Genomic DNA, 24,462 nt, shown 5'->3' with positions numbered 1-24,462 from the left:
AGATGTCAAATGGCTGACTGCTTTTCTTTCCAATACATTTCCAAGATGAGACTATTTTCTAATCAATTGCTCACAGGTTGTATTTAGGATGCACATGTGATGACTGCAGATATAATATAGAAAAGGTCCATTTTGAAAGTACATAACAAAAGTTGCCACCAGCACTTGGACTACTAATTATTTTCTAAAGATTAAGTTCTAGGAAAGCAAGTTTATGATAAATATTTAAACACCCAAGCTGTGAATTCTGAGGAAGCTGCACAGAACATGCAGGTCAGGGAACAGAATCACATCATGTCTCACAAACAGGAAGATTTACTTACCTTTCACCTTCTTTTCTGCCACAAGACAGAAGACCGATAAAACCTCTTTGTAAATCCACAGATTTTAACTACAAACACCATTTGAACTATTCTCTTTTTAAAAAGTAAAAAGCCCTTTAACAAATCAATCAGGAAGATACAGAAATATTTCATCTTCTTTATGTATTTCAGACGGTCTGTGGTGTCTGTTCGTCCCACTCCCGATTTATGCAAGGAAGGAAGAAAACCAAAGTTAAGACCATACCTCAGTAATATTGACTGCGGTTCAGGAGCGATGCTGAACACAGATTTCAGCTAAAGGTAATTCAAATTAACTTCTGCGTATTTCTACAAACTCTATTTAACTTTTGTGTATTTCTCAGACACTTGAACAGCCGCTCTCCTACCCTGAGTGCCGAAGGCAGAGAACGCGGGTCCTCGCACAAGCGTCCTATGTATCGTGCAGAGGAAAGTTAGATAAAAATAACATATTAAGAACCCTTTATAATCTTCCACTTAGGCATACAGACTCCGGTTCAGCTCTGCTGGAAGGAAACACGGCCAACCAGCCCCACTGGAACAGAATAAGCTCCCAAATTCCAGGCAGAGGGGCCCAGAAACTACAAAACGGCTCCGAAGCGCCATGGGGAGCCTTTTCTACCACGGTGCTGCAAAGGGAAACAGGGTGAGCGTCAAGAATGGGGATGAACTGCAGTAGTTAGATTAAACATTTATTTTTCATATATTCACAAAAATCTTCACAAAAGTATTGAAACTCAAAAAGGAATTAGACTTGAGTCAAATACAGAGATGAAATGTACACGACAAATGAGCAGGCAAACTAAAAGGTCTTGAAAGTATTTTACTTCAGATTGAAAAACGAACAGTTCAACTGTTCTGTTTAAATAAAGATTTGCAAGATATACAGTATTTTATGAATACAATGCTGGTCATTTGAGGCAATGTAAAATACCTCAATTTTTCCTTCATGCCTTTTTTTTTTTGTTGTTTTTTTGTTTTTTTGTTTTTTCTTTTTTCTTTTAGAAAGATACTGTTTACCAAAAAGAAACTTGAGCAGTCCAGGAAAAGCTATTTTCCATTAAATTTATGAAAACCATAAATTGAGGCAAACCTAAGATTCCCAATGGAATCAAGATTATCTTCCCGCTACCACCACCTTAAAATTATCACATGCTTATTGGAACACTAATATCTGCACCCTAAGAGTACATTTGCTTTCAACGATGAGGGTGATTCTTTTAAAAACACTTCAGTGTGGTAAATGCGATACAGATCTTTGCAAGTATTAAGTTTTGGAACAGTTTTGCTAATAGCAGCTAACAATACTGGATTAATATAATTTATAAATAATTGTTCCCTAAGCGGTGAACAGAAGTCTACACATTCACAATAATCTAAAACAAAATAAATACTGTGATTATGCATAATGTGGTACAACTTTTACTAGTTTCTATGAACAGAAGCTCAACATCTTGCTGATAAAATCATCTGATCAAATTAAAATATGACTCTAGAAATTTAAAACAAAACATTGTCAAATTAACATCACTTAAGCTTAGTGTCTGAGTAAATGTTATGACTTTCTGTACTTTTGAAATATATATATTTTCCTTTTTTTTTGAAGTAAAACACTTTTAACACATTGAAAATGTTTATTAATTTAAGTGACGACATCAGTTCTGATCTTGTAGCATTATTTAAAAACCGTTGCACTCATGAGTGCCCATTAACGGTCAGGTTGGTCTGTAGTATCTGTCAATGGATATTAAAAAAAGTACTTTTTATAAAAGCATCGTCTCCAGAACAGCCGCACTAAATACAGCCACGTATGGCGCGCACTGACTCTCCTCTTTACAGAAATCCGCGGAAGGAAACGCCACTTGTCACCCTGAAGTGTCCCCGCTGCGCCCGCCCGCGTCACCACTCCTTCCATTCGCGCTCAGAGTTCTGCAACCTCGACCTGTAACGCAACTGAACCGGACAAACGCGGAGTTTAAATTAAATCACTAGGTCAGTGAAGAAATACTATGAGATAGTAAAGGTTTGGGTCTTTAAGGCAATATAAAATAGATTTAATTATTTGAAGTTGTTTTAAGTGTAAATATAAAAATGCCTAAGAGGGGAGTGAGAAAAAAATACTTTAATTGTAAAATTTACTTAAAGCTTCAACAGTTCTCATCTCCTACAGGAGTTAGCAAAAATATAAAAGACAAAAAACCCAGACCTGGAAGGGGAAGGGAAGGCACAAACCAAGAGGCATGGGATCGAAGCAGCCCAGGAATGCAAACGTCTGTAACAAACTGAGTTCTGTCGTTTAAAACCGAAAAGAAGAAAGAAGAAAACAATCACCACCACCAACCGAAGAAAAAACCCCCAAGTGGCTTTATATTTCTTTTTAAAAAATAAAAAGAAAAAGAAAGGACCAGGGAGAGACCACTAAGGGGAGGAAGAGAAAGATGCAACTAGAAAACCCCATTGCCTGAAATGATGGCACTCGAGAGACAAGGTGAAGGTCACTGCTCCGAGATGACCAGCTCAGTGTCTACACAAAGTACACGGACACTGTACACAAATGAAAGACTTCATTTGCCACCAGCAGCCTTTCTTGCAGAGGAACAGCTTTTGCAGATCAAACGTTCTATTAAAACTTTGCAATGCCAAGAAAAGAAATTCTGAGCAACGTAACTAGTAACGTCTCTTTATATGGATGTTAAGATGACAATTCAGATTATTTTCCAAACTAATCCTGAGAAAAATTTATGTTTACAATTTAAACAGTAATGTTATGTAAAAAGTATTAACAAATCCACTATTACAAATGTCAGTTTTCCTATATGGTCATCTATATATACACAATAAAATGGTAAGTATATGCAAAAATAATAAAAAACTCATGCACAAATGACTTTCACCTTTAAAGGCCGGGTTTCCCTCAAAAGACAATTTTTTGCCTTTTTTTTTTTTTTTCCTATATTTTTGTGTTTTATTTGTTTGTTACCACCCCCTAGACACACTGAGTACTACCCCTACAGGTCAGCACGAGCTGATGGGAAATACATTTATTTTACATTCAAGCTTTTATATCCTAAATGACCCTGTTGTAGCATATGACTTATCAAATGAGCAGCCTTTTTCCTCTTTTTTTTTTTCAATTTTTTTCTTTTAAAATTTTTTTCTCTTTTTTTTTTTTTTCTTTTTGTCCTTTTTTTTTGTTCTTTTTTTTCGTTTTTTATTTTATTTTTGCAGTGATCAATCTTCATGATCCGTTCCGTGGCGAGCTGGGAAAAAAAAAATAATGCAGTTGCTAATCAATGTCTGAACAGTCTGAAGCTCCGGAAGAGATCCAAGGAGTCACTATCAAACTATCCCGTAGCATGAGATCATTGCACACAGAAGAACAGTCAGAAAATAGGCAACTATCTACAAAGGTCTGAAAGGGCCGCGTCCCTCTTGTGTTTCCTCTTCTTGCCGTGGAAAAACTGGTGGTGCGATTTGCTGCCTTGATGCTGTTTGTTTGTGACTGAGGTACCGTGGCTTGAGTTTGTTGGACCTTGGAAGCCTTTGTTAGAAGAGCGAAATAACCGTGCGGATCCATGCTGTGAAAACAACAAAAAAAAGAGAGAACGTGGTCAATCACAGAATCACAGAATCCCAGAGTGTCAGGGGTTGAAGGGACCTGGAAAGCTCATCCAGTGCAATCCCCCCATGGAGCAGGAACACCCAGCTGAGGTTCCACAGGAAGGTGTCCAGGCGGGTTTGAATGTCTGCAGAGAAGGAGACTCCACAACCTCCCTGGGCAGCCTGGTCCAGTGTCCTGGCACCCTGAGAAGAAGTTTCTTCTCAAATTTAAGTGGAACCTTTTGTGTTCCAGTTTGTTACCCATTACCCCTTGTCCTACCATTGGTTGTCACCGAGAAGAGCCTGGCTCCATTCTCCTGACACTCATCCTATAGGTGTGGCAATCACACAGCCCTAGTTCCGGATAATGAGGATGTTAACTCATCAAAGTATCATAGAATCACAGAATACCAGGTTGGAAGGCACCACAAGGATCATCTGGTACAGCCTTTCTTGGCAAAAGAAGCATTACGCTTGAAAACATGCCTGTGGCAAAGCAGCGCGGCCATTGCTTGGACAACAGCAGTGCCACCAATCTGTCACTTTGGTGGCTGCAAACAAATGCTCGTCTTTAGACTCAAATGACACGGGTCAAGAGAGTGCAGAGCACTTTGGATTTTGAAAAGGACAGAACTGTTCCATCGCTCCCGTTTTGTAGCTGTCAAAAATGTGTTTTACAAAGTCCATAATCCAAGATGACAAATGAAGATTGCTCAAATCTCATCTCCTGCACAAAATTAAGACAACATGCTTTCAAGACCAGGACTAATTTTATGCCACATCTTTTTACAAACGTAGAGTATCTCAGATTGTGCAAGCTCACATTTCAACACCAGAATCAGCTCCGTGTAATAACACAAATGCACACTCACATTGTGTCCAAGGTCTAATTTGTCAACTGCCTCGTTACCGGCCAGACACAGATCATCAGCAAGTAGGAGGCAGCAAGTCACCACAACTACTTTTCAGGAGTAATAGTCAAGAAGATTCCAGACTATATTTTATACGTTAAATTCTGAATAAGTATAAGAATTTAAATTGCATATAGAAGTATGTAGTACTTCCAGCTGACTCAGCTGTCATAGAAGCATTCCCCAATGTGAGAAATCCCCTAAATGCACAAGTTCTGGTGGGTCTCATCATACAGGTGTTTGTTTGTCTTTAAGGAGAAACAAGAGGGAATTTCCTCTATCAGTAAGGAATCTTCATCTCCCTTAATGAAAGACACTTCAACAAGTATCAACAGCTAACAGAGCAGCCGGGCAGAGTTTTAAACATATATTTTTGCTTGCTGTTCTTCACTACGCGTAGGCAAGTCTCATTAGTTCTCAAATTCTGCAGTAAAGACTGGACCAACGCGCTTTTTGCAAAAAGGCAATGAGCGCAATGCGGCCGTATATACTGCCGGCAAAACTGCATTTCCCAAAATAAAATCAATCCAACTGAAGGCTGTAACATTCAAATAATCGAGGCGGTTGTTCCTTCCAAGCATTTCACAAACCTGCGATTTGTTGGTGTTGCTGGATGTATTGGCTGTTTGGCTCGTTTGTGTTTTCCCGCTTGGCTGGGAGGATTCCAGTGACACTTCTTGTGAGCCCACTCTGTTTGTGGCAGACTGGCGACAACTCAACTGTTTCGAGGTTTTGCAAGGTGTTCCATCAGAATCCTTTGGGAAAATGTAAAGCATCAGTGAGTTCTTCTCTACGAGTGAGTTCTTCTACAAGCGAGTTCTCCCTTGAATATAAAACTAGCAGTGGACAAAACTTTAAATGCGTTTTTTATTGGGTATTAAAATTCTTTCAATCCAGAATTTTTACTGAGTAAAACAGATTTTAAAACGTATTGATGCATGATTCTGATTTGGGGATTCCCATTTTATTCTTTAAATAGAATTCCCAAACAGATTTTTTAAAGCATATCGCTTAGGACTACAAGCCTTTGTTTTTGAAACAGTATTCCCAGAGAAAAGAGGGCTATGTACATTTGTATTTACTGTATTCACTTTCTACATATGTTGTATCAAAACCACACTGCAACGTACACGTGTAGAAATTGCATAAGAGGTAACATCTGGATTCTGCATGCAATAACTAACTGGGATTCTGAGCTTTTAAAACGTATTCTGTGGCAGCACAAACCCGGATAAAAACCCAAAGAAACTGAAACATCAGAGAACCTCCAGTACTTACTACATCACTAGAGCTGGACAGTGTGGATGATGATGATGATAAAGGACCTGATGAAGAATTTGAAGAATGTTTACTAAGTGTTTCCGAAGTTTTATTTCTAGGTTTTCCCAGTGCTTCGTTCTCTTCAGCAAGATTATTGTTGCATTTGTCCAGCTGCTGAGAATCTACTATCAAGGTTACTCCATTACCTGTTCAAAGCAAAACAGAAGCATCACCACATGTTAACTGCTAAAATATGTCGCTTTTTTCCTTCTTTTTAATGTGTAGGTACTGCCTACAGTAATGGACACTCTGAAAACTAGCACACCTTCAAGATGGAAATGAGGCAAGCTACGGAAGGAGTAACAGAGCTCAGACACGCTGCTTAATAACATTCAGCAGCGCTCAGACACGTGGTTTAAATTCTGTTGCTATACCCAGTACTGGGCAACTCCCACTCTGCTGCTGCTGGAGAACTCCAAGTAAATCTGGTTGCTTTGTACAATACCCTGCACTGAAAATACGAGATGCAGAGCTCAAATGCCTCACCAACTGCTACCCGAATTTAATACACACATCACAGGAGGCAGCGAGTGTCACTCTGGAGCTGGCGGGACTGACTATGGGGGTGCAGGGACAGCCAGGGAAACCACTGACAAAAGCTTTAAAACCTCAACACCGGGTAGCTGTGTCTTCTTCTTCAATTAATCTCTAACAAGAAAAGGCTTCCAGCAGCTAACATTGTAAAATTAATTGGAGAGAACTAAAATCAATTTCAATTCACAAACTTCCAGCCAGCAGATACACAAGAGGGTGGTTGGTGGAGTCAGAAGGTGGGCAACGAAAAGAAGATGATTTTAAAGGACATTTTCAGCAAGTTCTCCAGCTAGATCTTGTGTGTTTCCATTTGTTAGTAACAAGAATTACAGTTGATATTTCAGGATTTCTCTGTGGTAAAGACGTATTCCACTTACATAGTCAATCCTGGTTTAAATATTGCTTCTGTCCACATACAATATATGAAAGTTTAAAATGAAAAGCAAAAGAGCAATGGAGGGTAAGGATTTAGATTTAAACAAGCATTCCCAGTAATTCTTTTAAAAAACTTGTCCATGTTTAAAGGACGAACGAAGCGATGGTAACAGCACATGTAATTTAAACAGGAAGCTTTTCCAAAGCCTCCTTTTGCAAGCCAGCACTCTCTACAGACCAAATCTATCGCAGCACAAGAAACATGGAGTGTGGCCTTTTTATTCTTGTACAAATCTCAGTTTCCTGGGTGAGAGCACAAGAAGAAGTCCATCACCACTGAGCAAAATGTAGTGTCATATTAAGATGCACACATTGCCCTATGTGAGGCAAAAGCAACAAGAAAATTCAAGCCAAAATACGCAGGAATTTCCCACCATCCGCCACATTTAGTGAAAACTCACCGTTACACGAAGACTCTGTCCTGCTTTGCGTCCCCCACTGCTTTGATATCCAGTCTCTGTACGTGGCCACTTCTTGCGTTACTCTAATTATTCTACCTAATATACTGTAAACCGTGGAAAAAAAAGAGTCACCACAACTAATACTTATGTACACAGAAATATAAGCAATTAAGGTCTGAGATTTAGACTCGTAAAATTTACCTTTCTGTTTCGTTGTTAGGATAATATTTAGCTATTGGGGAAACTGCATGGCTCAAAACAACATAGGCATAATCAAAAGCCTGTTTGACTTGCATGGCACCATAGGAACTCCTCCCAACATCATTACCTTGAAATAAGAATATAATCACATAAATAAATGAGACTGAAACCGTGGTTACCTCCCCTCAGACAGAAGACAGGAATGTTTTTTTAAATTGGTCTGAAGTCCCAACTCACTGCAGTTACTTCTTGAGGAACAGCAGAGGATTAGTGAATCATAAATACTTGCAAGAGCTTAACAGACCTATAGATATTTACATGTACAGGAGTCCCAAATGGTAACTCTCTGGGAAAAAGCACAATACAAGAAGAAAACAAATGCTATACTGCATATAATTCCACATGCAACTGTACTATCCTGGATGACATTTTTCGAGATCAGAAGCGTGTTAACTCTCTTCTATGAACAGCACTTGATTCTCCATGTCAGCAGCCACCCACTCAAGTCAACAATCAACCTTAACGTAAAGGTGACAGTACAGAATGGAACCTCTACATGTTGACGGGACTTCACAGACTCAAACAGGAGAGTGCTCCCAGGGGCAGGGACATGCTGTGCGGGGCACGAGCTTGGAAGGGACCAGGTGCCCTAGAGAAGTGACCGTCCCTGTGCTGGGCACTGGGGAGGAAAAACCTCAAATCCTGGGGTCAGTTCTGGGCCCCTCACGCCAAGAAAGGCTTTGAGGTGCTGGAGCGAGTTGAGATAAGGGAACGGAGCTGGTGAGGGGCTGGAGCACAAGTGTGATGGGAGCGGCTGAGGGACCTGGGGGTTCAGCTGGAGAACAGGAGCTGAGGGGAGACCTTCTGATCTCTGAACTGCCTGAAAGGAGCTTGGAGCCAGAGGTACGGGCTCTGCTCCCCAGGAACAAGCGCCAGGAGCAGAGGAAACGGCCTCAAGTTGCGCCAGGGGAGGTTGAGGTTGGATCTGGGAACAATTTCTTCCCCAAAGCGCTGTGGGGCATTGGAACAGGCTGCCCAGGGTAGTGCTGGAGTCGCCATCCCTGTAGGGTTGGACAGACGGACATGAGGTTCTCAGGACATGGGGCAGTGCCAGGGCTGGGTTATGGGTGGTCTTGATGATCCTGAAGGTCTCTTCCAACCCAAATGATTCTGGGATTCTATTCTTTGCTTTAGCTCCTCTGGATTAAGCGTTCCCCCAACTAACTTTCTTAGTCACTAGGTAAGATGTTGGTTTACAAGGATACCTGGCTGTAAGGGGTCTTCGATGTATAGCATCGATGGTCTGTAGCCATCCAACATGCTTTTTTGCACTTCATCCTTGGCAACGTAAGAGCCGCCATCCTTTATTCGGATTCCAGTCTTCAGATAATTGAAGTGACGTCCATATAATTCAAAAAACTCTATTAAAAGAACACCATAGTTGGCATTGGGCATACAGGCATCTTCCCTGGGATGCAGCTATTAAGAAGAGAGAAAAAAAATCATTGTCTTAAGACCTCAAGTTTCAAGTCCCTTTAAATGCCTTTTATTCTTCACAGCAAACATGTCTAAATACAACAAAGAGTAAGAAAATGTAATAGATAAGGAAAACACGTCTAAATGTAGTATTTTTCCTTCATAAAGCAGTTTTGGATATTTAAAACAATGTTATTGTAAACTAATTACCTCTTAAAAGTAAGGTCGGCAAGTATTCATGTTTTTGTATTTAGACTTTCAGTTCAGTAAGTGAACTTCCAGCACTGATGGCAGGGTTCTTGCAAAAAAGTGAAGATATTTGCATTTCAGGAACCTGGATTTGCAGTACAAGCACCGGCTTTGATGCACACAGCTCTACAAACCATCCCCTCTGCTGCTGTGGATGCAGCCTGAGAAGTTACAAAGAGCTGTTCCTAACTGTGACAGGTACAAAACCCGACCTCTTGTTTTTCGGGAGCAAATGGAAATGCTGTTATTCAATATTCAAAACAACTGGGGCTGGGAGAGATTGTGGTTTCTCTCAAAAGGACCCGCCTGTTGCCTTCGCTGCTTTTGTGCTCAGCGCAACTGCACCAGCACTCGGCAAACCCCAAGCTCCAGCTCAAGGCTCAGGTCTAAACCTGACTGCAGTCTGGAGAAGTGCAGACACACGCTTACACAACCACATTTAGTGCAAGATGCATAAAGCCAAAACTTGGCTACTTCATATTTCTACAATATTTTTCTCTCCCAGGCACCAAAATACAGATTTAGTTCATGCATTTTGTGCTCTTAGATTTAAGAGAATGCTGTAAACCACATTTAATTGGTATCAGCTTAAAAAACATGATAAACATATAAAATTCTGTTGTGTTCGTTAAACACACAGAGGGTATATGAGCTGGAAAACAAGTGTTATGAAAGACACCTGCGTCTAACACTAACCTACACGGATTGTTCCCAATAAGTTACACAATAGTCAAGTTATTTTGTCTCAAACGACACCTGCGCCTGGTACGGATACACCAGAAGATGTTCCAAACATTTCTAATACTAAAAGTACCAGAATGGGAGAAAGAAGACAGGTGGGATGTGCATGTTTTTATATGAAAAGGGGTGCCAAAGCACGAACAGGTTAGCTGAAATGGTTACATTTAAAGATTGATTCAATTCCCTCTCAATGTAATGTCCTTTTGCAGCAATGGCATCAACAGCTTTCATGATGCTTACCTGAAGGAAACTGACAGCCATTAAAAAAAGACTATAAGAACCGATTCCGCCTGTAAATACTTCATTAAGGTCCCTCTGCAACAGGAACTGTTTCAATACTAAAACTAGATAGGGTAATACAGGATATTTCTGAAAGAGAAAAACAAAAGGGTTGGGATACTGCAATGCAGACGTACAATTGATGCTAAGAATGCATATTGAAGCTGTTATATTAAGTTTCAAAGCTAGATATAATTCTAACTTATTATTTTTAGTAATGGGGAGAAACCAAGTGCTCTGCCTGTCGCCAAGACAGTGATTTTACCTCTTCAACTCCAGTGGCAAATATTAACCTCAGAAAAAAATTATTACCTCATAAAATCAGAATGATTTTGTTTGAATGTATAAATACCTTTGCTTTTCTCATACTAATTTCACATTCAAGGAACCACAGTTAAATGAGCAGAACGTTCAAGACAGGTATCCGTGCATTCTCCTTACTCACTCTATCATCAGAATTTCCCCATTGTTTCTTTGTACATTTTACGATCCACATGCCTTTTAGGGCAATATATCTAAAACCTAAGAATGTCACACAATGGTATCAGCAAAACATGAGAGAGAGTGAAAGCGCATCTCTAGTAAGGATACAAAGTAAAACAGAAAAGCAAATGAATGAGCTCTGTAATTCTGTTCGAGCGCTGCCTAACCTTGATAAAATCTTTGATGAGCTGGGCTGCTTTAACCCCGTTCTGTACATTAAAGCTTATATCAACTTTTACTTCAGTGAAGGAATCTGTCAGTTTAATAATAGGTACCTGCAAAAGAAAGACAGATTAAGTCAATACAGATTGCCAAGATACATTTGGGTTCATTCATGCTTATACGCACCAGTAAAACGGAAGCATTTGACGGATTTGTAGAGAGGAGGCAGACAGAGAAAACAGGACTCCTGTCTGTTTATGAACTCGCACTCCTTGCCAGCCTGTTTACATCAACTTTGCTTTTCTAACTCATAAATGCTATTTTCAATTCACTGTCCTGTTTAACAGAATTTAACACTCCATGTTCAAAGTGATTCATTTCAAACCGTTTTCAGTCCGTTCCCGGTGCAGAAACACAGTTCTAGTGGGAACAACAAACACCAGAGGGAGACAAACGCTTAAGAAATAAAGACTAATGGTAACATATTCTTAAGGAAAGACACGCTCGGGTCATCGCGGGTCATCGACTGCTCATCAAAATTATCTTCAAAAGACACTGAGAGCACTCTGACACCTGGGGGCTTTCCAAATTACCTCTCTACTAATCACAGCCATCAATTAGATACCTATTTAAACCCCAGCACTCCTCCATACTCTTACAATTAGCAAAGGTGGGATGTTATAATGGAATTAATCCTGTCCCGTGCCAGGCATTCCATTACATGTTTATAGAAAACTGTACTTACTACTTCCATGTGAAAATGTATTACCTCTGCTTACTTGGAGTAACAACAAATAAATCATCTACTTACGTACAAACTCAGTCCAGAAATTCCCAAGTCTAATCACATTAGTTCACAACAATAATTAGTATAACCTCACTTAAAAGCAAGTGTATGGAAAATCTGTCGATTTTGCCCAACGGAAGAAATGCTTCTGTTGGAACGCTGTCAATTATATTGTCAGCAATAAAAAACCGTACTAAATTAAAAGGTTCTATTGGTTCTATTTCAAATTTACATATAAAATAGTTTCCGCTTATGAAAATTCATCCTTTTAACCAAGATCTTTGATTAAAAATTTAGCTCAGAACTAGGAAATACCCTCTTCCCCCAAACTTACAGTTGCTTTATCTAAAACCTTTACTGAGTTTTCATCTGCTACATTGTGCTTTCTAAGAGCTTCTTCCAGGGTCCAGAGGGGTAACGTCTCCCATTTTCCAAACACAACTAAATCAATATCGCTGAAATGGAAAGAAAATATAGATTTATTCAAGTTATAGACCAACCTCGCCCCCAGACCCACAGCAAATCCATTCAACATACTAATGGGCCTGGCAGAAACCAACCCCTTACACCCCCTTTAAAAAACGCCAAACACTTTTAGGGCCATTTTGTGCTTCTTTGCACCTCAGAGCTGGTTTTTGGGTGATGGCAACAGCTGCATGTGGTGTCAAGAACACGGAGCTGGGAAGGAGAGTGGAAAATGTGGCAACTTTGACTTCAGGAAGCAATGAGTTGTTAAATAAGATCAAACCATCTAATTAACTGGGCTCATTAACTCAGCTCCTTGAAGAAGTGGCTCCATCCCACTATGCACACACATATTTGACTGCACAGGAGCTGGCGCACTAATCCACGCCTAAACTCAGACTCAAAGGTGCCTGGTGTCCGTTGTGAGATGCCCAGCTCGCTGCTCCTTGCTCCCCAACCTTCGCCGTCATTTCCCGGCAACATGAGGAGCCGAGCGAGTAACCAGAGCTGGAACAGCACTCAGATGGAAAACTGCATCACTAAAAACACCCCGAAATTTAGGGACAGTTTTTCTCCCCCTCTCCAGATTCTAGAGGTTTGCTGCTTCACAAACAGCATCGCTTTAACCAGCCCAAAGAAACACCCGCAGCAGGTGGAATGCCTCCGGCCAACAGGGAGCAGATGCTGCTGGACGCTGCGGAACTGCACCGGTGCTCAAGCCGCTCCTGATGCCGACAGGTAACAACAGGAGCTACTTGTCTGGTGCACAGCAAGAAAAGCAGCTCTGTCGTCACCCTGAGGATCGATATCGCCCGCAAAACACCTCGGGGACCCAGCAGCTCCACAACCCAAACCTCCAACACCAGTTTAACCCAAGGATATTAGGCAAATTCTACCAGAACCCAAGCCATTGAGCTCTCGGGCAGCTCCTGAGGCTAAAGCAGATATTGCGGTGTCTGACAGATACTTTGCTTTTCAGAAAGAGATGGAACAACAGCTCGGGTCTCCCTCACTTGCTGCCAGTACCAGGGATTAAAGCCTCATTCCCAAAGTGCAGAACTGGATTTGGGTGTTAACCTCAGACATAATGTGTTCATCCCCTGCAGCCATTGGAGCCCTTCATTCTATTTCTATTTAATTGTCAAAAATACCTACAATTTCTACACAGGAGACACTGGTGTCACTGAGTTATGACTCTCTATGAAAACCAGGAACACATTTGGAAAAGGCAGAGGTTGATATAGTACAGATTTCACAAAAGACAACTGAAAGAATAAAGACCAGCTCTGTACATGTTCCTTTCAGTGTTAAGACTAAGTAATGTCAAATGTTTCAATTTAATTGTCTGTGGAGATAAAGTTCAGCTTCTCTTTTGAGGCCAACCTCTTGTTTTGCTTTAGTCATTTAATGAAGCCAAATTACAAAATGAGCCTTTTTGACAACATGGTGATCCAGATCTTTTATTGATGCATGCAAAACCTAGATAGACACCTGTATTACAGTTACCAGTCTCAATTACTACATTTCTGTACACTTTGCTGATTACTAATAGCTTAACACATCTTAATATAACAAGCACACACAAGGAACACAGATGCTGGGACCACAGCTAAATCACACAGAGGTACAGGCTACATATGGCTTTCTTTTATCTTGTATACAACTTATACCAAAAAATTACTCACCTTGTAGGTAAATATAAACCAGTTTTAAAACTGCCAAATATCTGCACCTGAAACACAAGAACAGGATATGTGAAAACACATTTTGAGGCTTCAGAAGACAAGTTGCTTGTGAAGGTTGGTTAGTGCTTCCCTCCATGGGCAGATTTCTGTATTGCCAGCAAGCACACGCACACAGGCCCCCTTTGCTCTCAAAGCATTTACATCTTCAGGGTGGTATAAGAAGCAAATCTTCACTGCTATTACCCATGAAACATTCATAACTTTTGAGTTTCCTATTACAAAACCTTCTTCGTAATGTAAACGCTTTCATCGTGACAAAATTTGGCAACACCCATACGTCAAAAGATTTTGAAACACTTCAGAGTGATAGAACATAAAAACCCCTGGTATCAGTTCCATTTTGTTTTTGCTTCCGTATCTCAAAGTATACTCTTCAGTTTTTAAACATGTTTTATAAGTTTAATATATTTCTGTTGCTTTGACGACTTCAGATACATATATATATAAAAACCACGATCAATTTATTTTCTGAATTACAGAAGAAGTAACACAATTTTTGTGTTTCTTGTTTAAACATGGTCACAGGAGCTGCTGAGACTTCAAAGTCAAACCATCCCCACATTTGGACTCATTTTCCTGCACGGGCTTCTGATGTGTTTCCTGCCCTAATGAGTCTCATACACCAGCTTGATCACCACCTATTAGTGTGTCAAGCGACCCACTTTTTATGTTTTTCTCCTTTGGGATAAGGAAGAGGGAAAGACAGGAAAACACGATATTTTGCAAGTAAGTGTCTTGATACTTCAGTAGACAAAGCAGTAGTAGGAGTGCTTCCTCTTCATTATTTTCCATCACTTCACTCTCTTTGTCCCCTCAGAATCCCAGAATCCCAGAGTGTCAGGGTCTGGAAGGGACCTGGGAAGCTCATCCAGTGCAATCCCCCCATGGAGCAGGAACACCCAGCTGAGGTTCCACAGGAAGGGGTCCAGGCGGGTTTGAATGTCTGCAGAGAAGGAGACTCCACAACCTCCCTGGGCAGCCTGGGCCAGGCTCTGACACCCTCACCCCCAACGAGTTTCTTCTCCTCTTTCAGTGGAACCTCCTGTGTTCCAGTTTGTACCCATTACCCCTTGTCCTGTCACTGGTTGTCACCCAGAAGAGCCTGGCTCCATCCTCCTGACACTGCCCCTTTCCATATTGATCCCCAGGAATGAGTCCCCACTCAGTCTCCTCTTCTCCAGCTCCAGAGCCCCAGCTCCCTCAGCCTTTCCTCACACGGGAGATGCTCCACTCCCTTCAGCATCTTGGTGGCTGCGCTGGACTCTCTCCAGCAGTTCCCTGTCCTTCTGGAGCTGAGGGGCCACAACTGGACACAATATTCCAGGTGTGGTCTCCCCAGGGCAGAGCAGAGGGGCAGGAGAACCTCTCTGACCTACTGACCACCCCCTTCTAACCCACCCCAGGTACCATTGGCCTTCCTGGCCACAAGGGCCCAGTGCTGGCTCATGGTCACCCTGCTGTCCCCAGGACCCCCAGGTCCCTTTCCCCTACACTGCTCTCCAACAGCTCGTTCCCCAACTTACACTGGAACCTGGGGTTGTTCCTGCCCACATTCAAGACTCTACACTTGCCCTTGTTCTATTTCGTTAATTTTTTCCCGCCCAACTCTCCAGCCTGTCCAGGTCTCTGATGGCAGCACAGCTTCCAGTGTCACCACTCCTCCCAGCTTGGTGTCACCAGCAAACCTGCTGACAGTCACTCTATTCCCTCGTTCAAATCATTGATGAATATATTGAATAATACCGGCCCCAGCACTGACCCCTGAGGCACTGCACTGGATCCAGGCCTCAACCGGACTCTGCCCCACTGACCACGACTCTCTGGCTTCTTCCCTTCAGCCAGTTCACCCTGTCCCCAACAAAAAGCACGTGCTGGGAGTAGATTTAGAAGTTCATAGATTTTCAAACTAGAAAAGACTGCAAAGAGATACCACAGAACTAGCACCAATATCATACTAGATCTTGACAACAGCATAAAGCATCCCAAAGCTAAGAAAGTAATAATTATTATTACTGTTTTTAATCCAGGAGGACAGCAAAAGCATCCTCTGTGAAATTGTTCAGGTTCAGCCAAACCAGGATTTATCTGGCTACCAGAACACCTGAAAAGTGCTTTTGCACAATGAAACAACCACTGATGGGTTCAGAAAAATCTAAATGTGCTTTCACATTATCAAACGAAATAGTGTGTTCAGCTGACCAGCAAAGAGTCTTTATTGAATAAACAAGGCTGAAAGTATTCCTAAACTTACTGATACAACATATATGACCTTTAGCAAAAGGAATGAGACAACATCTGCTGTTGTACAATAATTTGGAGTATGAGAAACACTGAATTATTATATAAAAGCAACCCACACCCACACTTCAATCCCTCTCCCATCAAATCTGGAAAGATGGAAGAGTGGGGAAATCAGAACAGAAGTTTTAAAGGATTTTGATTTATTATTGAATTGGAATGTAAACTGTTGAAGCTCTGTAGCCATGTTCACATTTAATGCATCCCAAATCCAGGACACTACTATGAAGTGAGAGATGTGAGCGTTACTTTCTGTGGTGCCAACGCTGCTGCTGATGTTTCTATTCTCTGTGGGCAGAGATCCACATTTGCATCCATAAGATAACCTGAGACTTCACAGTACTGCAGTGAGTCCTCCTGCTCCTGCATGTTGCTGTTACTGTTTCTCTTGGATTCCTGCAACCTTGTTCACGTTAAATTCCAAAGGTTCATAAGTGAAGCTACATCACCTCTTTCAGATCTACAAGGCCACGGAATACTCGGACACCAAACTACGGACATTATCACAAACGTATCCTAAATTTCACTGTATAAGGACTTATTTGTTCAATAGTCAAATTTTCGTGTTCAATTGGTAAGAAAAACTTTAAAATGCTTTAGTTCAGTGTTTGGGTTTGGTCGGTTTTGGTGTAATTAAAGCCTTTCCTACGGGCCGAGCCTTGCTGATGCCAAGAACAGCTCTCACTTACTAGGAATGTTTCCTTCTAAGCACATTCCCTTGAGTAAGAGAGCAAATGACACAATTGCTAACTTCTATAAATACCGTAACAGTGTAGGATACCTACTTTTATCCCCCTCCATCTGCCTTTTCAGCCTTTTCCTAAGTGGAGCAGGAAGAAAAAGTATGTGCGCAGACACATTCCACATGTTTTCTATACATTTAGATTCATGAAGCCTGACTTTCCTTTTCTCGGTATATAGTTTTTATAGAGTATGTCCTACCTACATGTTTAGTGAGAAACTGCAAACCAAATGTGTATGTTTAACTTAAAGTTTATTTTAGCTGGATTCACTATTCTATGACTCAAAATGAACAGCTTAAACATTAACTTGGTGCTTTGCACTGCGGCTAAAGCTGAGGACATTGGACCGGATTAACACTCCACCTTCTCAGAGCGTGTACTCAAAACCTGAATCTTACAAGTAGCTAAACCAACACAGATTTCCAAAAAGTTAGTGATTAACTCGAACCACTGAAAAATGACAACAAAAAACTGTCAAAGTTGAACACGGTGGAGTCCAGCAGTTCGGTTCCTGAGCAGATCTGTAAAGTAAGTACTAGAAATAGAAGATGACAGTGATTTCCAGGTTGCGGGCTGGCGTGCTGTTGTCAGTGCTTGGCTCCCTTCTGGCCTGCAGAGAATGGAAGGGCACGCAGGAGGGGAATTCTCCCTCGACATTAAGAGCAGCAGACAAAACATGGACTTAGGCTTGGAAAAGCAGTGACTGACTTGAGCAAAAACAACTGGCACGTTCTCGCTCTCTTCCATTTTTAAGAACAGCGAAGAAAGACGGTCATGGCAGCTTTAACCGGCACTCATTGAAAGCGAACTTCAGTTTTCGGCTGCTTCTCGCTCCCATCACGGCAGAGCTGAGCGGTCATAGGCCTTGGGATTTGCTTCCCCTTCTTTAAAACGTTATAGTTACAAAAGCCAGTTTCAGCAGCTTAAAGAAAGACTAGTTTCTTTAAGGACCCGAAGTCATATATACATATATATATATATATTTTTTTTTTTTTAATATATATATATAAAAGACCTAGCTTTTACAGATCAAGCCTGTCCTAAAACAGAGTATGTCTGGAAGCACGAAGTTCTTGTGCTCCGTTCCAAGCGTCAGTGGTAACGAAGAGCGATCCCCTGGTAATAAACCCATTAATCCCATCACACTAGTGAAGTCTGCAGCACACAAACCTGTCCAGGAAACAGCAGCATCTTCTCTAGGCTGAAGCAATGGGTTCTTTGGTGGAATCCCCTACTGCACGACTTTGGCAACAGGCATCATAGCAATCACTGTTCCATACCCACACTGTTTCCTGTACTATCATGTGCTAGCAGCATCCTACTGCTTGTGATTAGGGTCTACAATCCGGTTTGACCAGGTTAGAGGAGAGCTACACATCATCTATGAGATACACTAAAGCCTCTACACAGTTCCCTTGGAAAGGTTCTTGGTTTTGCTCAAAGAGAACGTTCCCAGTGTACTCCTTCTGGCTTATACATCACTTAATACCTCGGCCATTACTACAGAAACTATCTTGAAAGTGTGAGCATATTACACACAAAACCACACACCGCATACATAAAGCTTTGACAGAATTAATATTCTGTCAGCTTCTAAAAACAAATTCCACAAAACAGGTGAAGAAGATCTGAAATGAACGACAACTAAGTCGTTGATGTCAAAACACTATCTGTTACTGTGGCAGGACCAAAGAGCATCCCTTACACTAAAGATTCTGCTGTCTGCATTGGGTTTGCTATTCCAGCTAACAAGTCCTATTTTTCAGCTACCATTATCCACAGATAGGTTACTACGGCTACAAACCTGTATTCTGGAAATGAACACCATGTTAGCACAGGGATACAATTAAACTAGACTCAGTTATGCTAAAAAAACAACTGTGTCCCCATAAAACCATCTTGAGTTGTAAAAGCAACTTCTCTAGCTTTTCTAGTTGTGGCCCCTCAGTTCCAGAAGGACAGGGAACTGCTGGAGAGAGTCCAGCGCAGCCACCAAGATGCTGAAGGGAGTGGAGCATCTCCCGTGTGAGGAAAGGCTGAGGGAGCTGGGGCTCTGGAGCTGGAGAAGAGGAGACTGAGGGGGGACTCATTCCTGGGGATCAATATGGAAAGGGGCAGTGTCAGGAGGATGAAGCCAGGCTCTTCTGGGTGACAACCAGTGACAGGACAAGGGGCAATGGGTGCAAACTGGAACACAGGAGGTTCCACTGAAAGAGGAGAAGAAACTTGTTGGGGGTGAGGGTGTCAGAGCCTGGCCCAGGCTGCCCAGGGAGGCTGTGGAGTCTCCTTCTCTGCAGACATTCAAACCCGCCTGGACACCTTCCTGTGGAACCTCAGCTGGGTGTTCCTGCTCCATGGGGGGATTGCACTGGATGAGCTTTCCAGGGCCCTTCAACCCCTGACACTCTGGGATTCTGTGATTCTTTAATTCAACCTTTATTAAAAACTAATAAAATGAAGCATAGATCTGCACTGGAGAAACACTTGAGTGAATCAAGTACTAGTAAAAACCTGCCTTTGGTGGAAAGTGGCATTAGAGGTACTATATATCTAACCTATATATATATATATATAGAGAGAGAGAGAGAGGGAGAGATCTACAGACTTGTTTCTTCCTGGTTCTTTTACATATGTAAGATATTTCAATTTAATTTAACAATAGCATGGGCTGTGTGACGTGGCATTGCTGGCATTCCATCTTAAGAGCCTTGTTCAACACCTCAGGTCTTTGGACTAGAAGCCCCACTACAGATTCTTCAGCCAAACCAGGAATTTCAGAATTTTTTTATAATTTCTTTTATGAGCATGCATGGCTGATGTTCCCATTAATCTCAGTAAATAAATATTAATGAGACTAAACGTTGCCACTTCTCATGCCCTTTCTTTGATGACAGTAGGTCTAGCTTACCTTTGTTCCTCTGTGTGATAGAAAATGTTAACCTGTATTATCCCAGAAATAAAGATTTGACCAGGAATCCTTTTGTTGTTGTTCGTGTTAAATATCGAAAAATAAGCAGTGTTTTCATTATTCAATACTACACAAAGTAAACAGGCACAAATGATGCTTTTACATATTAACAAATAGAACAGTGTCCTACTCACATCTGCATTAGGCCAGAGCTCTTTTATAACGTTTTCTATCCTGTTCACCACTTCCATCCGCATCCTCTCTTCTTCAGGTCTGGGAGACATATACTTATAAAAGTCAATGATTTCTTCATGAAGACTAAGAAAGAAAAAAAAGGAACAGAAAGTCAGGAAAAACCCACAGGAGAATGAAATACCAACTACTCGAATGAAAATGAAACATGCTTTTTGAGCTCCTAGCTACTGATTGAGTTACGGGGCAATTTAAGAGTAGCATACAATTAAAAATAAATAAACATCCAGATTCATAACCCGTAGTAAGGTTTAGTTTCTTATGCCATAGGTCAAATCTAAATCCAAGCAGCCCCAGCTCGCCCCGACAGTCCCGCTCTGTGCGTCAATGCCAGCGCAGTTCAGTTCAGCCCTCAGCTGGGAAGCGGCTGGGAGCTCCCAGTTCGCGCTGAGCAGGAATCCCACGGGAGGATTCGGGCAGCAGGCGGTGTTCAGCCCCCAGCTTTGCAAGAGCCGACAGTCATCACAGCGCTAGAAACACTGCTGCTTTTACTGCTTGGAGAAGGCACAGCAACTGAACAGGCGCTCCCTCCCCAACACAAGGCGGTGAGTAGTACACACGCAGCACTGGTGGCGGAGAAGAATAAGTGACTGACAGCCAGTAAACCCATTTATTTGACAGTTTACTGTATTATGCGTGCCTCTCACAGGCAGCAAGTTGTGTTTAGATTGCCTATGATTAGAGCTGAAATAAAGACGTCTTCATATAGTTCCACAAATTTCCATGCTGCCGTAATATCACAAACTCATCATCATCTTGACTAACAACATATTTAAAAAAGACACAGCCCTTTAATTCCAGGAAAATTCAGAGGAACCCTGGCACAGAGTAGCTAAAATAATTTCATTTGTTTCCTGCAATGACCATTACAGTAATAGCTAGGGGTTTTTAAATGTATTGTTTCTAGTTACCAAGTACAACTGCATCTCTCCTTAAAGCTCTGAGGGACCATCAGAAGAGAGCAATTTATTAAGAGCAAGGCCTTAGATGAGCTGTGGAATCTAATAATTCCCCACTGCACACACACTTAAATCAAATCTTAATAACTGGAAGTTGTTCACAGGTGTCAAAAAACCAGGTATTTAACAGAGTCAGGGTAGGGACAGAACTCAAACCGTTCGCGTTATGTTCAATACTGCAGCACTATGAACAACACAAGCGTCTTTCTGTCAGACACTGAGGAATAAAACATTTACATTACTTTCCACTGAGAATTTATGGGAATTTCCCACACATATGGTTAGGGGAATAGTCCAAAAAGCCGAGCAACTTGAGGCGGCCATCACCACAGGCTCTCTATAGCTAGCAAAGAGGACAAGTTGTCTGACAACATCCTTCAAAGGGAGATCCAGACAGGCACTCGATTTAGCTGTTCTAAAGCAACCTTTGGAGAAGCTGCTTCTCCTCTGGCACCTACAGAGGGAGCCTGACAAATGCTTAAATTAAAACACTAAACTAAAACAACCCACCCCAAAAGATCTGCAAAAATGCAAGGTGCCACCTCCCCCCACTGCCCTGTTATCGCCACACTGGCACCGAGCCCTCTTCTCACACATCATCTCAGGTACCACACCATGTTCTGAATACCACAGCTGCAACATTCACAGCAGTAAATGCTGTTTTCAGCACTTATTTTAATGTCGCTAGGAAACTTCCTACATCCACCTACGGCTGCTTTATCATAGAATCATTTAGATCAAGTCCACCCATAACCCACCCCTGGCACTGCCCCATGTCCTGAGAACCTCCTGTCCGTCTGTCCAGCCCTCCAGGGATGGTGACTCCAGCACTGCCCTGGGCAGCCTGTTCCAATGCCCCACAGCCCTTGGGGGAAGAAATTGTTCATAAATCCAACCTTCCCCGGCGCAGCGAATGAAAATACTCTGGGTTTTGTGGTTGTTTCATTGCAAGTATAATACTGTTATTTATTAGGTACAGTGTACTTTCTCTGTTTGAATAACTAATTTAATTTGCTGTGCTGCGGTGTGCTGGATGTAGTTACTGGTGTGTTCTTCAGTGCCATTCTTACACCTCCTCATAGCTCTCCTCCCATTGCAGAAATCGAATTCGGCTGAGAAGTACAAATGGAGCACTCCAACCACCAAGCCCTCTCTGTCCCCACCACCAGCCATACTGAATGGCTCATTTAGTCTCTGCACGCTTAGCCATCAAGGTAACATTCAAATACAGGAGCAACAATGAAAACAGGCAAAAAATCAGACTCTAGAAAACACTGATTATTTCTCAACTGTAATCTGTAATCATAGTAACTGTAATCTCAGCTGTAACTGTAACCGCAGCTCTCAGGGCACTTGTCTTTATCAACTCCACTGACACTCTTAATTGAGATAACTGTATCCATCGGTGCACTCTTTAGAAGCACACAAAATAATGATGTGTCATCACAACTAGATGTATTTCTTCTTCTAAATACAAATAACATGTGTCTGCATCTCTTCAAATGGGATCCTTCTTGCTCTTCGGTAGTCACATACACTTTATGGTAAAACAAAATTAAGCAGCATGCAAACACACCGACACTTCCATTACACATGTGCTGGATGTTACTAAACAACGCACATGTAGAAAAATATACATTTGAACTTTTTCAATGATAGAAGGCTTACAGACTTTTGAGTCCCCATCAGCTGGAAACAGCACAGACATGTGTGGGTTCCAGCTGCTCCCGCAGCACGCACGAGCCAAAAGGACTCACGGCTACACCTGGAACCGCGTTTCCCTGCCCAATAACGGCCGCTGCCAAGAGCTAAGAGCATGATTAATTAAGCCAAGAGGCGCAGGAGCAGCCACACGCAGGTTTCAGAGCGGTGCAGCACGGCTGGGAGGCGGGACTCCAATTAACGGGGACTTAACTCAGACTGCATTGAAAATTAAAACTCAAGGTTATTCACTGTCTAATCAACACCTATTACAGTTGCTCTTGTTCAAAACGATTTGTTTGGATTAATGGAGTCTGTTTACAAAGCCTCTAGTGGAATTTTATATCTTTAGCTGAAATGAAGATCAAAGAGACCAAGGAGTTACTTTTGGCATCATAACAGTATTCTATTATTTAATGCCATTACATTCATTAGTTATTTTAGATAAAAGTCCTTAAAAGAAGGCTTGTTTTTAGCAGGAAATTACACTGTGATAAACCTGATTTCACTAGAGAGCAATATTTCCTTTCTATTCACACTGAGGCATACCAACACCAAAACCTACTTAGGATGCATGGCTTTGGACAAAGCTGTAACTGAGCTAAAGACATAGAGAGCCAAATCCTCCCTTTTCCCCCTCACAATTTCATCCATTTATTTTTTACTATTTATTTTAAAAGAGACACCCCCCACAAGATGAGGAATCCAACGGCTTCCCAAAGTAACTTTTGATTTTAACATTTATCTCCATGAGCTTCATAAAATAATTTCGGGATTACTACCACCATCCACACGTGTTGAATAATGGATCAGGAACAGCGGCAGACACTGTGAAGATCACAGATTATTCTTCTCACCCACAGACTCAAGCAAAACCAAACACCAGAGTAGCAAAGGCAACTGTAAATGCATCTGCTGACATCCTCCCCCTGCCACCTGAGCCTCGGCGGCAGACAAATTCTGTCATTATTGACTACTAAAAGAACACCTAACTGCATCGGAAGGTGAATTAATGTGCAGTTTAGTCTTGTGGTGACTGATACATCAGTCCTCATCAGAAACTAAAATTGTGCATAATAAAGCAAGTAATTTTCAAAGGCCTCAGAGACTTTGACTGTCACTTTTAATATCGTTAGTTACTGAACCATATCAATGTATCACAGATGACACAGTAACCATATTTTGAGCCACATATGCCCTGTGGAAGCTTTAAAATGGAGCATGCTGAAAGGTGCCCGTGTTAGTAACCCGACAAAACAAGGAGATCTTAAGGAGCTGGGTTTTTGATCACACACATTTTTCTTCAGTTCACCCACTTGAAACTGAGCTTCACAGAGCATCTTTTCACAGCTTACCTAAAAATACACATGCAGGAAAAACAAGCATTCCACTGCCACAGAATTACTAACCACCACTAAAAATCAGGGTATCTGCTGTATGAAGCACTTTCCTAAGATGCAGATGAAGAACT

At 41.6% G+C, this 24,462-nt stretch overlaps 1 protein-coding gene across 1 annotated transcript in view; it reads right to left on the bottom strand.

Annotated features, from left to right (window-relative positions):
• Positions 1 to 1,020: 1,020 nt before the first annotated feature.
• Positions 1,021 to 24,462, bottom strand: part of TENT4B (terminal nucleotidyltransferase 4B) — a 38,464-nt gene continuing 15,022 nt past the window's right edge. Inside the window, exons 2-12 of the mRNA XM_065848611.2 lie at positions 20,274 to 20,397; positions 14,071 to 14,117; positions 12,255 to 12,375; positions 11,139 to 11,246; positions 10,450 to 10,578; positions 9,009 to 9,222; positions 7,744 to 7,870; positions 7,543 to 7,646; positions 6,131 to 6,318; positions 5,443 to 5,607; positions 1,021 to 3,919 (exon numbers count right to left, since the gene is read on the bottom strand). Coding sequence (XP_065704683.1) covers positions 3,740 to 3,919; positions 5,443 to 5,607; positions 6,131 to 6,318; positions 7,543 to 7,646; positions 7,744 to 7,870; positions 9,009 to 9,222; positions 10,450 to 10,578; positions 11,139 to 11,246; positions 12,255 to 12,375; positions 14,071 to 14,117; positions 20,274 to 20,397 — 1,507 coding nt within the window. The 3' untranslated portion in view covers positions 1,021 to 3,739. The remainder of the gene's footprint in view (positions 3,920 to 5,442; positions 5,608 to 6,130; positions 6,319 to 7,542; positions 7,647 to 7,743; positions 7,871 to 9,008; positions 9,223 to 10,449; positions 10,579 to 11,138; positions 11,247 to 12,254; positions 12,376 to 14,070; positions 14,118 to 20,273; positions 20,398 to 24,462) is intronic.

Source organism: Patagioenas fasciata, chromosome 13 (genome assembly GCF_037038585.1).
Source record: "Patagioenas fasciata isolate bPatFas1 chromosome 13, bPatFas1.hap1, whole genome shotgun sequence".
Taxonomy (NCBI): domain Eukaryota; kingdom Metazoa; phylum Chordata; class Aves; order Columbiformes; family Columbidae; genus Patagioenas; species Patagioenas fasciata.
This window is presented reverse-complemented; position numbering and strand designations above follow the sequence as displayed.